Source organism: Heterodontus francisci, chromosome 14 (genome assembly GCF_036365525.1).
Source record: "Heterodontus francisci isolate sHetFra1 chromosome 14, sHetFra1.hap1, whole genome shotgun sequence".
Classification (NCBI taxonomy): domain Eukaryota; kingdom Metazoa; phylum Chordata; class Chondrichthyes; order Heterodontiformes; family Heterodontidae; genus Heterodontus; species Heterodontus francisci.
In genome coordinates, this window is record NC_090384.1 from 35,489,741 (window position 1) to 35,506,065 (window position 16,325).

At 43.2% G+C, this 16,325-nt stretch overlaps 1 protein-coding gene across 2 annotated transcripts in view; it reads right to left on the reverse strand.

Annotated features, from left to right (window-relative positions):
- Positions 1-492: 492 nt before the first annotated feature.
- Positions 493-16,325, reverse strand: part of LOC137376966 (plakophilin-3-like) — a 71,330-nt gene continuing 55,497 nt past the window's right edge. For both annotated transcript variants that reach the window (XM_068045986.1, XM_068045985.1), the window contains one exon: positions 493-2,732. In XM_068045986.1, the coding sequence (XP_067902087.1) occupies positions 2,690-2,732 (43 nt within the window). In that variant the 3' untranslated portion in view covers positions 493-2,689. The remainder of the gene's footprint in view (positions 2,733-16,325) is intronic.

The window sequence follows — 16,325 nt, forward strand, 5'->3', positions numbered from 1 at the left end:
AACACTTAAGCAACTTGACACCATCCAGGCAAAGCAGCCCGTTTGATTGGCACCCCATCCACCACCTTCAACATTCACTTCCTCCACCACTGGCGCACAAAGGCAGCAGTCTGTACCCTCTGAGATGCACTGCAGCAGTTCACCAAGACTCCTTCAATAGCACCTTGCAAACTGTGACCTCTACCATCTAAAAGAACAAGGGCAGCAGATGTATGGGAACTGTACCACCTGCAAGTTCCCCTCCAAGTTACACACAATCCTGACTAGGAAATAGATCGCTGTTCCTTCACTGTCATGGAGACAAAATCCTGGAATTTCCTGCACTTTGGGTACCTAGACCACATGGATTGCAGCGATTCAACAAGGCAGCTCACCACCACCTTCTCAAGGGAAATTAGAGATGGGCAATAAATGCTGGCCCTGCCAGTGATGCCCACATCCCATGAACAAATAAAAGCAAAATGAAAAAAAACTTTGGATTAGATTAAAAAAAAGCTTTTTATTTAGTTTTTGAGTAGATATTAATGTAAACATAAAATACAATTTTATAAAAGCAAAGAAAGCTGGCATTTTAAAGTTCAAATTGGAATAACCATTGTTTTTTTTAATAAAAATCCAGACATTTACAAAGAATCTTTTCATTCACCCAGTTATCTACATTAAAATATTCAACTCCAGTCTTCTCATCATCACCTTGTCTCAGAGACTGTCACTTTCCAGCCATCTGATTGGTCAGTGAGAATCACATGATAAACACATCTGTTTGTAATTTGAGTGTTCTGTAAAGATCACATGATCTGTCACAGTTTCTACAAATTAAGCCATTCTCTTCCCTGGGTCTCTGTTCCATGCAGTCCTCCCAGCCCTACCATAGGCACTCCTCTTGGCTGGACAAGCCCTCATTCTTTAACTTTGCAGTCAGCATCAGGATTCAGCCTCCACCAATTCTCATTTCCCTCCACACTTGGTTCTGGCTCTACCGGCCCCTCATCCACTTTTTTTTTGTGTCCTTAATATCTGCTTTCCACTATCCCAACTTCAGTGTTAGGTCTCCCGCTCACCCTGATAGAAGACGCGAAACATCTGCCACTGGCAAAGCAAAGCAGAGAGTCAGGTTCCCATACAAGCCAAGGCCCCCCCTAAAGTCAACTTCTGCTCCATCCATTTAGCCTGTTTGAAAAACTGTTTTAACTAAAATAGTTACTCTCGGATTGTGTTTTTCAAATTCTTGCATCAGTCCTCGAAATACAAAGAAAAATCGAACAGGTTTTCCACAGACTTGTTCGGGGAAAGCAGTGGGAAGGAGACATTAATATATGGATATACATTCTATGTACAATATTCACCATAAAATAAATGTACTCTTTAAAGCTATTTAATTATTTATGATTTTTAAACACTAACAAACTTAATTATATTTAAAATCCCATTTCGCAGATTATTACATTTTGTCTAAACATTATCTGTACAATTCTGATCTGACAACCACCTGGCCTATGACTTCCTGAATGCATTTCTTTTATTTCTTTGTCCTTCTATGTGGTTGAGCTATTCCAGACCCAAGATTCATGGTTCAGCAACATGAACTCCCATTCGCTGTAGAATGAATACTTATGGTTCACAAGAGTTGCAAGGGCTTCTTGTGCTCTTTTGCAATTCTACTTAGCTGAAGAGCAAGGGCAATTAGGGATGGGCAACAAATGCTGGCCTTACCAGCAATGCTCACATGCCACAAAAGAATAAAAAGACCAGTGTTGGAATTGATGGATGTCGTCCAACTCCTGCCACCTTAATAAGCAATAAACTGTAAATAAAGTCATATGGACCACCCTAAGAATTTGTCATTACCCTTTATTACATTAGCACATGGACCTTGCCAATATTGGCATTCTAGCCACTTTCCATGGCTTTATCTCATTAATCTTAGTTTACAGCTCCATGAGGTGCCATTCCATACTAAACTACCCACATGGATTTTTGATCTATCTTTTATCTAATATACGTGAAGAGAACACAGCGAACAACTTGTCAAAGTGTGTTTCAAAATTATGTCGTCAGAAAACTAGATGAGTGAACAATTATATAAACACAGTGCAATATAAATAAGTTGGGCACTTTGGAAGTTACAAAGTTTTCATACATTTCAGGTACAGAAAATGGCACATTTTAACTATATTGTAAAGCAACGTGACCAATCAGTTAAAATGGTTTAGATCCTGTTAAAACCACTCAGCTTGCTGGAGTATCGGACTGCTATGAGTTGAGACAGGACTTGAGATTTCAATTAAAGTATTATTTTTAGCGCCGTACTACTCTGAAAATAAACAAAAGGCTAAAATCTGGATTTACTGACACATTCTGAAGGACACTGTAGACAAACGTTATTCAGATACTCCAAAAAGGATAGACTTATTATACATCAATACAACATTTGAATACAAAACATTTTTGATAAATATACACAAGTTTCACAGTCACTGAACTTCAAACTTGATTGTGGTAATGTTTAGTCCCAATGGACTTTTAGTAGATTCGGACACTGGTAGGCAGGTTTCTGCTAGCCTGAGAGCAGTTTGTAACTACTTGTAAAGAAAAATGGAATGGATCTTTTATTTTATCTTTTTTGGGAAGGAGCATTCAGTCGTATCCACTTTTGTCTGCGGTTCTTATTGAAGCATATGGTACCAGATTAGACCTCAGTTGGATATAAAATCGTCTTTTTGGTAGCCCTTCTGCAGAAAGAAAGAAAATCACACTGAATTTAGCAGAATTAAATCTTCCATGAAGTGTTTTTTTTTTAAGAAACCAGCAATGGAAACAAGTTGCATTTATACAGCCTTTAAGAACATTCCAAAGCACTTTATAATGGCATAACCAGACTAAAATGGACACGAAGCCAGAAAGGACATATTAGGAAAGGGTGGCCAAAAGTTCAGTCAAAGAGTTGTAGGGATAGAAGGAGTTAGAGATAGAGAGAAGGCCATAAAAGGGATTTAAACAGGATGGTGAGAATTTTAAATCTGATTCAATGGTGGCCTAGGAGCCAAAGCAGGTCAGCAAGAAAGGGGTGATGGGTGAGTGGAACTTGGTGCATGATAGGAAGTAGGCAGCAGAATTTTGGATGAGCTGAAGGTTAATGGAAAGTGGAGGATGGGAGGCTCAGTATTGATTCTATCCCATTACCCATACAACCATACACAGATGCTAACCTTAGGTACAAGAGTGGAGTCGCCATAGCCTTTCAGAGCGAATTCACAAAATAAACAAGATACACTACTCCCAGAATTGAAGGTCAGGCTATCATTTCACCAAAAGCAGAAGACCAGGATCTGTACTAGAGACTCTGGTTTATTCCTATGCCTCTGACAAGCTGTTCACCACTCTGCTCAATTTGTAGTTTAGAATGTCATACTACTGTGTAGTGTCTCTCTACTGCCAATGTCAAGAACGTTTAACTGTTTGCAAATTTCAGATGGCAAGTTTTCACATGCAGGCTTTCAACTGTTTTTCAGAGCATTTTTATTCTCTTCCCCAGCCCAAACCATCTCAATACAGTAGGGAAAGTACCACTCTTTCATAGAGCGGTTTATATCTTAAAAAGAATCTACCAAATTAAAACAGGCAGTCTTGAGGAAGATTTACTCTGAAGCAACGTTTATCTTGTCAGAAAAAGAATCGGATAGATCAGACTTGTTCTAACTACACCCAGAACCCCTCCACACCATTCCTGAAACCTGAATGAACATTTTTCAACAAGTTGCTGCAAATCCCTTGATCTGTAAAATGCCAATCTCTAAAATGTTAGTTCTACTTGAAACTGGGGGAAAATTGTAACTCTTTGATCTTCCAGGAGTGGGGCAGAGGGGAGGGATCAGCAGTGAGCATGTGACGTCACTATCAGGGTTGCCAGCTGGAAGTCAGCCTTGGCTTTCAGTCGGGTGGAGAACGTTGGAGAAGAGGCCACAGGATCAGTAGGTCCAAGACCTGAACTGGGGGTGGGGGTCCGATCACTTAGGGGAGGAGATCAGAGGAGGTTCAATGAATCAGAAGTCGGGTCAGCGAGGCAGGTATGCTGGATCCAGCAGTTCTCACCTTCCTTTTGCTGTCAGGTTTCCTGAGGCCCAGGAAATCCATTTAGAGAAAGAGAGATACAGCACTGAAACAGGCCCTTCGGCCCACCGAGTCTGTGCCGACCATTTATACTAATCCTACATTAATCCCATTTCCCTCAAACTCCTCACAGGCAGTACCCAGAACTGAACCCAGGTTGCTGGAGCTGTGAGGCTGCAGTGCTAACCACTGCGCCACTGTGCTGCCCAGAGTTAAATTTGAAACAGTGGATAAATGAGCTGCGCAGACTCATTATAATATTTAAATTGCCTACCTGCCTCTTTGAGTAGGTTGGCTGCCCCCATCTATTAAAACTAGAAGCTGGAAGGTTTGGATTGGGATTCAGATTTTTAACACTTTTAACCTCCCACTCACACTAAACCTGCATCTTTTTGAGGTTAAAATTCCCCCCAGGTAGAGGTGTGTGTGTGAGGGGGGTGTTTTTTGGGGGGAGGGGGTGAAATGTGTGTATGACTGTGTAAATGCAAGTACAAACAGTCTCTGTCCTTCTCTTCAATTTCCTAATCCACACTCCGGGACTCTGACTCAGTGAGGTACCAGTATTTCCATGAGCAACAACTTCAAGGTGTCATGTCTATGGGGTGAATGATGACCAGGTATTCAACTTTAGGGGGCATTATAAACAAGCACAATCTTTAGCTGACATCCAAACACATGCATTTCTGTCAGTAGCTTGCAATCAGCAGAGGAAACTGGTCTCTTTCCACCCTCCCGAGCCAAAGGGTTCCAACTAGTCAGAACTGGCAGGCTGAGGATTTCTGAAGTATACATCATCATAAAAGAGAGAGAATATCTTTATTGTTCCTCCACTTCAGATAATTACAGAAACTGTTTCTACTGACAGGAGGGTCAGTAACCAGAAGGCACAGATTTAAGATAATTGGCAAAAGAACCAGAGGGAAGATGAGAATTCATTTTTAAAAAAACAACCAAGTTGTTATGATCTGAAATGGGCTGTAATAAAACACCTGATAGGCCCCAGGTAGATTAGTGTGGCCAATTCTGTGCACCACAGTTTAGGAACATTGTCAAGGCCTTCAAGGTGGTACAGAGATTTACTAGAATGGCACCAGGGTACTGCCTGTGTGGAGTTTGCAAGTTCTCCCTGTGTCTGCGTGGGTTTCCTCCGGGTGCTCCGGTTTCCCCCCCACATGCCAAAGACGTGCAGGCTGATAGGTAAATTGGCCATTAGCAATTGATTCTAGTATAGGTAGGTGATAGGGAAATATAGGGACAGGTGGGGATGTGGTAGGAATATGAAATTAGTGTAGGATTAGTATAAATGGGTGATTGATGGTCGGCACAGACTCAGTGGGTCGAAGGGCCTGTTTCAGGGCTGTATCTCTAAACTAAACTTCAGTTACATGGAGAATTACAGCAGAGAAGGCTAAAGGAAGATTTGATAGGTGTTCAATTTCTTGAAGATTTTGAAAGAACCCAAGGCAACAAAAGGGAAAACAAAATATATAGCAAGTTACTATGATCCAGAACACATTGTCTGAAAGGGTGGTGGAACGAGAATCAACAATACTTTTCAAAAGAGAATTGATAAATACTTGAAGGGGAAAAATTATACGGGACTATGGGGAGAGAGCATGGGAGTGGGACTACTTGGGTAACTGTTTCAAAGAGCCGCCAAAGGCATTATAGGCCGAACAATTGTAAGACACTATTTAAAAGTTATGGTACTTTCCAAAATGAGTGTAACAGAATACAGATGTTAGCAGATGGGAATGAAGGCACCAATGTAATAGAGAAGAAAGAACATGCATGTAGATAGTCACAAAATGCATGCTTCACTGGCAAACAAGGCACACGCACACACACACACACCTCTATTATAGACACTGCCCACCCCTGGAAAAATAGATGAGACACGCTGCACCAAATTGGCACACAGTCGAAAACTCTGAGCACACGCAGGCACAATCTTTAGAATCTTCCAGAATTAGTTCTCTTCAGGCAGCGTTGTAAAGTAATTTAGCAGGCCTTCTTGAAATACAGGAAACAAGACGAATTGACACAGTGAACTTCACAAAATAATTTAGGGAATTGCAGGAAAACGAGCTGGGTTGTAGTGTTCTGTTCTTCCGTGGAATTCTCTCCTCCTCCTGCAGCAAACAACTTTTATCTCCTTCCAGAAGGTGACACACACATACGGACTGACTAATAACCAAAAAGCTTGGTGAGTTTTGTTTCACTGCCCATCCCAGGGGTGCTCTGCCTGCTACTGGGCTTGTCACTGTTCTGTCCCTGCTGCCAGGGTTTCTGTTCGAAGCTTAGCCTGCGCCATGTGATAAACAGCAACACTGCTGCCAATCCGGCTCCCTCTCTGTCCTCTTGATTAACAAACTGATCCAACATTTATTTAGCTTAACTATAAATTCCTTTAAAAAAAAAATTTTTTTTTTTTTAAACAAAAGAGTCACTTTCATAACAACCTGCACAACAGTAGCTGCAATTCAAAATTAATTCATCGGCTTGAAGTTGGTATGGGAGGTCCTGACATGAATGACTCTTACATATAAATGTGCTTCTTTCTCTCCTGTACATATACTACCAAAGGAAGAAAATGCAGTGTGGGAAAAAAGAAAAGGCCAGAAAATAATCTGCAGCTGAGTCAAAGTAATAAATCAACATAGGGGAATTGACGGGCTCAGCTGCATTGGTTGATAGGCTGCTGACAATTACTGAGGTAAAATATAAAAGGATGGTCATGAGCTGAGGCACCAGAGTGCTTCTGGAATTATACCCCAGAGAAAATTAGGATGAAAAACTTCTGACTGCTATTGAAGCTCATCTGTATGTTGGACAGGACTGGAACTTAACACTTTGACTTCAGTCACCCACAAGGAGCAAATTCTACAGGGGGAGGGCGTGGGGTTGTGTGTAAATTATCACTGCTGGTTGCAGCTTGGCCACCCATTATATACCCTGCCTAATTTTCAGTACCCGCATCAACAACTTGCATTTATATAGCACCTTTAACATAGTAAAATATCCCAAGGCACTTTGCAGGAGCATTATCAAACAGATTAGACACCGAACCACATAAGGAGATATTAAGACTAGATGATCAAAAGCTTGGTCAAAGATTTTAAGGAGCCTTTTAAAAGGAGAGAGAGGTAGAGAGCAGAGAGGTTTAGAGAGGGAATTCCACAGCTTAGGATCTAAGCAGCTAAAAGGCACGGTTGCCAATGATGGAGCAATTAAAATCAGGGATACACCACAGGCTAGAATTGGAAGAGCACATCAAAGTCAATGGAAAGGAAAATAGGGCGCGTCTATAATGGGCGGCCGATCTACCAGTTTTCCGCCTGTGTCCAAAGTGAAAATTACCCCTTATATCTTTTAAGATGTCCTCCCACAATGCAATGGAGTACATTCCCATAATGGGAAACTGTACAGCTGTGGATTTGGGAAGTAAGTATTGCGGAACTGAGAGATGTTCCTGAACTGCAGGGCTTCTCAACCTTTTTGTTTCTGAGACCCTCCCTCTTATGTTAGAAAAATTCAATGGACCCCTTGTAACAGGTAATTTTTATGTATAAAAATTAGTTGTACAATTAAACAAAAAGCTGCACAGGCACAAAGGGCAGATTGGCCTCCTTCTATGTCATATTATTTTATGAAAGGTGATCCATCAATTTTGTACAGTCTGAGTACAAATGGTATCAACCTTCCAACAGTTCACTGGAAGATTCCTTCACATAATATCATGAATCCATTTATAAACAGCAGGTACATGATTTTGGTACAAGTGCACAGAAACTCCAGCCAGCCCACCAGATATTTCAATAAAATAAAAATGTATGACCAAGAAACACCAGTACAATACATGCACTATTTAATGATAGTTCTAGAACATTTCCCATGTCAGGCACCAAAATTTCCAGCAAACATCAGCTTGAAACGGACTTTATTTTTTTTAGGTATAATTTATGCAAATAAATTATGATATTACTTGGAAAAATTTGATGAATTCCAGTAGGTTAATGTTTGGATGTACACATTTGGGACAATAGATCTGCAGCAGCCATTCAACCAAATTTATTGTCTGCATGGCCTCAAAATTCCTAAAATTCACAAGTTTTATTTACAAATCTGTGTTAGAAGCAAAAGGTTGTATTAACATGTTTGGCAGGATTCTCAATGGTTGTTTAGGAAGGAAGGATGCTCCCGATGGTCAGGGAGTCCAGAACCAGGGGTCATAGTCTAAGGATACGGGGTAAACTTTTCAGGACTGAGATGAGGAGAAATTTCTACACCCAGAGAGTGGTGAACCTGTGGAATTCGCTACCACAGAAAGCAGTTGAGGCCAAAACATTGAATGTTTTCAAAAAAGGAGTTAGATATAGCTCTTGGGTCTAAAGGGATCAAAGGGTATGGGGCGAAAGCAGGAACAGGCTACTGAACTGGATGATCAGCCATGATCATAATGAATGGTGGAGCAGGCTCGAAGGGCCAACTCCTGCTCCTATTTTCTATGTTTCTATGCTTCGATAAGCATAACTAATTAGCAAGCAACTAATGCCTTTAATAAATTCAATCATCTTTGTAAACTTAACTGCACCAGTTAAGATAAATGTTAATCTTCAACTTTAAAATGGTCAATAACAATCATATGACTATCAAATCTCATTTCCCAATTAAAAATATTTAAATCTTTACACTTTGCGGTAGTCTCACAACGATAAATTTCGATTCTGTTTCTCATGTCTGAAAACTTTCTGAAACACCAGTCGAACCGAACACCTCAACATTAAATATTAATATTTGAGAACTAAAAAGGACAATGCAAAAACAGAATTGACCATTTGAGGAGGTGGTTTGCAGCTTTAGAACAGAAAGTTACAGTTTAATGTTTTCAGCCTGTCACATATTTACCCAGGAATCAGTGTTCATGATTTCAAGAAATGTGATGCCATCATTTCAGATGAAACACAATTTTACACTAAACCTTCTTTGGAGATGTAATAAATAATTGCACTCCAACTTCTGTCAAGCAGTCCTCATGAAATCAAACAGCCCTGACACTGCATCCTATTTAAACCCAGGCAGTCCGCTACTACATTACATGGGCATTAAACTAGGGCTGAATTTTACCAGCCCCTCGACGCTGTGGGTCACGGTGCGGGTGCCAGTAAAATTCTGCAGGGAGAAACCCGCCTTGACCCCCGACGTCGAGAAGGGTCCGCCGCATATTACCAGTGGCAGGGGGACCTCAGTGCGGCCCCCCCCCCCCCACCGCCGCTCAGCGGTGGCACCCCAATTACCATATTCAAAATGGTACTTACATCTACTGATTATGCAGCCCGCTCCCTCTCAATGCATACTTCCAGATTTTACATTGAACAGGCGGCTGTCACATGCAGTCCTGTTCCCGAACAGATAAGCCGGCGAGTCAGTTTTCGCCAGCGAAGGTAGGTCCAGATATTCAGGGGTTTCATTCTGCCTACTGGAAGGAGGGGAGAGGGGAGGGGGGGGGGAAAAAGAGTGGTGCCGGGCTGTTGGGGAGCGGGGAGGGGGAGGCAGTGGGGCACAGGAAAGAGCAGTGTGGCCGAGAGTGAGGAAGGGCGTGGGGGAGGCTGAAGTGGAGTGGGGAAAGGGAGTGGGAGAGGGTGGGGGGGAGGTTTGAGTGGGGGTTTGAGGGGGGGGGGGGAAAAAGGAGGGAGGGAGTGAGTGGTAGGTTTGGGGGGGGGGGGGGGGGGTGGAGGGAGAGAAAGAGTGGTGAGTGGGGGAGTGGAGGGGGAAGCCAAGCCCAAAAGGGCCACCACTCTCCATCGCGAGATTCCCACAGGTGCAAGGGGTCATATATTGCACCCATGTGGCCATCCAGGCTCCCGCCGGGTGACCAGCTGAATATGTAAACTGTAAGCCCTCCACTCAATGTGCAGCTCATAGGTGATCATCAAAAACGATTCATGCAAATCTGTGCCTGCTTTCCAGGCAGCTGCCATGATGCCTTCATCCTGCACCAGTCTCAGCTGGCATAGCTGTTCACTGAAATGGCTCAGATGGAGGGGTGGATTCTTGGAGATACATGGTTCCTGACACCAGTAAGACATCCCAGCACTGCTGCAGAACAGAGATACAACGCCAGCCATGGGCCGACAAGAGCCACCATTGAGCAGGCAATCGGCATGCTGAAAATGCAATTCCGCTGCCTGGATAGATCGGGTGGTGCCCTGCAATATGAGCTGGAAAGGGTAGCTTGCATCATTAGTGTCTGCTGCGCTTTGCATGGGGAGGGGGGGGGTGGCGGTGGTGGTGGAGGCCTTGCAGGATGAGGGAAGACATGAGCAGGTCTCATCCTCGGACGATAAAGACTTCGCAGCAGGTAAGGCACATGGGAGGACAGAGAGCATCCAGTCACCGCATGCAGGGTGAGCAGCGAGCAGGGGATGCACAGCAACGCCTCACTGATCAAAGGTTCTCCACGCCACAGGAACTACCATGGGCTCTGCAAGCCACACAGCACCCTCATTCACCTGTTATGCAGCAGTCCACGTCTGCAACATCTTTGCGTCCATTACTGGCAGCAGAATACTGAGCCATTGTCCATGTTACTACATCCATGGAGAGGCACATGAGTAATACTGGCATGGCAATGATGTTATTTCATACATTGGCAGTTCTGAAAAGTCAATGATGTAATGGTAGGAGCCACGATCGGTACATGCTGGGTCACTTTATTCACACAGTAAAAGCAATGCATGTTAGTGAAGATGATTTTGTTTTTGGCCCTTCTACATTGCTGTGTCACCCATGCAGAACCATTTGTGTCACGACGCTTTTTGGAAATGTTTGCGGATGCTCCTACGCAGTGCCACTTCAGCGCTAGCAGCCTGACAGTAGGAAGGCTGCTGATTTTTATTTTTATTTTATTTAGAGATACAGCACTGAAACAGGCCCTTCGGCCCACCGAGTCTATGCCAACCATCAACCACCCATTTATACTAATCCTACACTAATTCCATATTCCTACCACATCCCCACCTGTCTCTATATTTCCCTACCACCTACCTATACTAGGGGCAATTTATAATGGCCAATTTACCCATCAACCTGCAAATCTTTGGCATGTGGGAGGAATTGGGAGCACCCGGAGGAAACCCACGCAGACACAGTGAGAACTTGCAAACTCCACACAGGCAGTACCCAGAATTGAACCCAGGTCGCTGGAGCTGTGGGGCTGTGGTGCTAACCACTGCGCCACCCATGATATGATGGCCCTTTGGCTGTGGATAACTTTGGCAGTCGTACCCTGTGCGCACGAGGCCTAGAAGGGCCCAGGCTGGCTGGGAGAGTGACTGTCTATCTCCTTCCGGCATTGGACTCTGACGCCAGATGGTCCCACAGCTACTCAACTCCTCTGCCATCTCCTGTCAGGCTGCCTTGTTCAGGCAGGAGGGCCTCTTCTTCCCATCGCTGGTGAAAAGGACCTCCCGTCTTGCCCGCACAGCCTGGAGGAGAGTGATCAGGGAGGCTTCGCTAAACTGTGGGGCCACCCTAGAGTACCCCTCTGCCATCCTAGACTTTTGGTGTAGTCCTTTAAATGCAAAGGTGACTCTAATTTCTGGCTGCAAGGTTTGTCTTGCACATGTTTGAAAACCAATGCAGGACCAGTGAGGAAATCTGTGCTGTTGTCATGGTTTTTCAACTATTACACATTGACACATGTTCACAAGCACTTTGCTTCTGCAGCAGCTGATCATGGTTATTGGTGTAATATTAATGAATACAGATTCCAAATGCATATTAGTCTGCAGCTTTTCACAGTCAGATGATTAGAAGCCCATAGCATGTAAATATTCTTCAGTTATGGTTTTATTTCTGTTGTGTATTTGCCTTTTATGATACATTTCAGTCTCACGTCCTGGAATGTGCAAAATTAAGATTATTCACCCAGGTGCAGCACGTCAACAAGAAGGAATGTTACACTTGAGTGGAAGAGGATCACAACTTCACAGGACACTGGGACACAACAGGGTAAGTATGTGGCAGCAAAGTGGAAAGTGCTGGGGAAACTCACAGCAGGTCAGGCAGCATCTGTGGAAAGAGAAGCAGAGTTAACTTTCAGATCTGTAAACTTGGTCAGAGACCTGAAAGTTAACTCTGCTTCTCTCTCCACAGATGCTGCCAGACCTGCTGAGTTTCTCCAGCACTTTCTGCTTTGCTGCCAGATTGACAGCATCCCCACTCTTCAATAGTGAGGTAAGTATTTCTTTGGCAGCTGTCAGGAAGCAGGTGCTGTGGTGCTTTAAATAGGGCCCTAGTTACTGCTGCACAGCTGTCAAAAGGTTCCTCACTGCTCCAGATGTCCCGCCTCTCCCCACGTAATAATGGGAGGTGGCATGTCGCAGTGATGCTAATGAGCCCCCGCGATATTACGTGCGGGGGCTCATCAGCAGCCGCTGAACGTGGGCATGCCGCCAAGTTCAAAGCACGTTGCCACGCAGCGCGGCATGTGGATAAAATTCAGGCCCTCGTGTGTAGAATTAAAATTAAATGTGTCAAAAAATAATTCTGGCACGTGTCAGAGTAAGATGCTTGATACTAACCTTTGCATCACTCTGACACATTTAAGAATTAAGCATTTTATTTATTAAGCTGATTACAACAGCGACATTCACTGCACCATGAAGTCTCTCTCAGGGTCATGGAATGCTGAAAGGCAAATGCACAGCTGACCAGCAACATTGCATCCTTCACCCACCAGGACAGCAAGCTGCTGCTGTACAAATAGACCTCTTTGTCTCTTCTATATGGATATACTAAAATCTTCCTGAGACATTCGGCCTCAAAAGGGCTATCAATTCTTTTAACCCTGCATCTGTCCACAGAAAGATGATCAGTACTAGGGAACTGTGCCATCAATAGTAGTACCTCTGGTGGTCAGAGTATAAAACAATAGGAAGTCCACGTGAAATAATTTTAGAACAATCTGTAGTTTTGGCAGACCCCTTGAAACCTTTCCGTGGACCCCTGGTGGGCCATGGTCCCACTGCTGTACTGCAGGTCTTCAGCACCATGACTATTTGTTGATGAGCACTCCTACACTTGCTTCAGGCAGTTGACGAAAGGTTTAAATAACAGAACCACACCCCTGCCTCTCCAATACAACTGCAGTAAAGATGCCTTTGGATAAAAAGCAAGAGATGGTTTATCTATCAAATAAGACCAAACAACTGGTGGAGGTTGAGGAAGCTAGGTGGCCCAGATTTTTCCATTTCATTTACTGCAAAGAAAGCTCAGTAAAACCTTAAAATGAAAAGAATATTTTTGGTTAGCTGCCCTCTGTATAAACTTGATGAAACTACCCTCCTCTACAATCATTTGGACATTTGATTTTAAATTTGGGGATTACTATGAGACACGGCCCAAAATTTCTGGACCATGGAGATAAACTCTCACTTGTTAACCCTTTAAATTTGGCATTCCCATCCCACTGAAATTGTGCCAAGTCCAAAAGCCTTCAGGAAGCAGTATAGGAACATGGCTGGAATTTGTAGGCTAGCATTTTTTGTTGATGATAAATTAACTGCAAATCTTATTAATTCAACTAAGGTCTGCACATAATTAATATCTAGAATTCACTTAAAGTGGTCTTCTGCTTTGAAAAAAAATATCAAAAATGATGTTGCCTGGTTACATTTAGAAATTTCTAATTGCCCCACTCAAATGCTAGCCTGTCCAATCCAAAGTCACTGTGCAACAGGCCATCCTGCGTTAAAGGGGTCGGTTGGTGATCTGTAACTCATCAACACGAGATATGGCGAATGACTCATGAGTTTAGCTTTCCAAATTTCTTCCCCTCCCAGTGTGGTGCTGTCTGCTATCCATTCAATGAGTGAGATCAGAGTGCTCACCATTTTACTGCACTTGTTGCACCTCTCAAATGCTGAGAAGCTTTACAACTCCCTCGTTGATTGATATTATGGTGATAACATATGAATTTATACTCTAATAATGCCTTCAATACCTTTCAAGTCCGAAAAGTAAATATGGCTGCCATTCCTGTTAATTATTGCTGGAAGTAAACAGCATTATAAACTGAAAGAACAGAGTTCAAAATTTCTTCTCTTTCCCTCCACTCATTTTCTCCCCTTAATTCCTCTTCTGACCCATGCTGGAGTATGCATTGCCACTCTGATCCTTTGCTCATCTTTTATCTTTGAAGCTGAATAGTGTCATTAGGCTATTTAACCAAGGGGACCTTAGAAGCCAAGCCTCATCCTGCCATACCCAACATCTGAATATAAAAACTTCTAACAAGGATAATGACTTGTGATCTGGATGCAAGTTTCTGGCTAATTTTATTCTCCTGCCTTCCTTGATGTTAAGGCAACTTGTAGCATCCCTACAGCTAATCCAATTGACCTTGACAGACTCAGCAGAGGCCATGGAACAAACCTGGGCCTTCTTAATCTGTATGGCTCAATACCACACTATTTATTCACTGAGCCATATCAAGAAGCAAGTACTCCACACCTGGAAGGAGAGGTTAACCTATGGATTAATCTTGCACCTAGAATTGAAATAGTTACTCAGTGGAATAAGGAAAATAACACATTGCTGATTCAACAAAAAATACAGAGTGTAAGCTTCATTAGGACAGACCAGCAATCGAAAAATCTGGATGAATCTTTTAAGATGCACCCCAATGACTAGATGAGCGGCACGACAACGCAGTTAACCTCTCCTCATGATGCATAAAGCTACAAAATGGCAGCCAAATTTAATAAGTTTTAAAAAATTTTATTCAGTAGACCAATGGTGGTAGACTATAAACAGATTTGTTGGAAGCAATAAGATAAGCCTCAATTTGTACTTCTGGTCACAACAAAGCCTTCCCTTAACTATTTTGAACGTTCAACACTTCTAGTGAAACCAAAAGAAAATTAAGACCCTCTCGGAAAATAAAACGGCAAACAAGCCAAGTCTCTTGCAATCAGCACTGCTACAAAATAAAGTCTCAACATCCACACAACACATTCATTCATATAGTGCCTTTAATGAAGTAAAATATCCCAAGGTACTTCAGAGAAACATAATCAGACAAAAACAGACACCAAGAAGGGGATATTAGAATGAATAACTACAAGCTTGGGCAAAGAGGTAGGTTTTAAGGAGCTTCTTAAAAATGAGGAAAGGCAGGTGGAGAGGTTTAGGCAGGTAATTAGAGCCAAGGGCTTAGATGGCTCAAACAACAATGTGGAATGAAGGAAGTGGAGGATGCACAAAAGGCGAGAATTAGGGGAACTAGGAGCTCTTGGAGGGTTGTAGGGCTGGAGGAGGGTCCAGATTTGGGGAAGGGGGAAGCCCTCAATTTTTAACTGAATTACAGAGGGCCAATGTTGCTTTAAGAGTCAATGGGAAATTAAAATACACTATCATTGTGTAAGAATGTGACTGTTTTGCAGAAAGCAAAGATCCGTCATTACCTTGCAAATTGTTGCTGTCAGCAAAAGGATGAAGTGATAGAACTGGTAAAACTGGTCTGGGTGTACACATTACTTTATTCGCATATTAGCCCTTTCCTATCCTGAGTGGTGTGAAACAGGGCTGTGTTCTCGCACCCACACTTTTTGGGATTTTCTTCTCCCTGCTGCTTTCACATGCGTTCAAATCCTCTGAAGAAGGAATTTTCCTCCACACAAGATCAGGGGGCAGGTTGTTCAACCTTGCCCGTCTAAGAGCGAAGTCCAAAGTACGGAAAGTCCTCATCAGAGAACTCCTCTTTGCTGACGATGCTGCTTTAACATCTCACACTGAAGAATGCCTGCAGAGTCTCATCGACAGGTTTGCGTCTGCCTGCAATGAATTTGGCCTAACCATCAGCCTCAAGAAAACGAACATCATGGGGCAGGATGTCAGAAATGCTCCATCCATCAATATTGGCGACCACGCTCTGGAAGTGGTTCAAGAGTTCACCTACCTAGGCTCAACTATCACCAGTAACCTGTCTCTAGATGCAGAAATCAACAAGCGCATGGGTAAGGCTTCCACTGCTATGTTCAGACTGGCCAAGAGAGTGTGGGAAAATGGCGCACTGACACGGAACACAAAAGTCCGAGTGTATCAGGCCTGTGTCCTCAGTACCTTGCTCTACGGCAGCGAGGCCTGGACAACGTATGCCAGCCAAGAGCGACGTCTCAATTCATTCCATCTTCGCTGCCTTCGGAGAATGC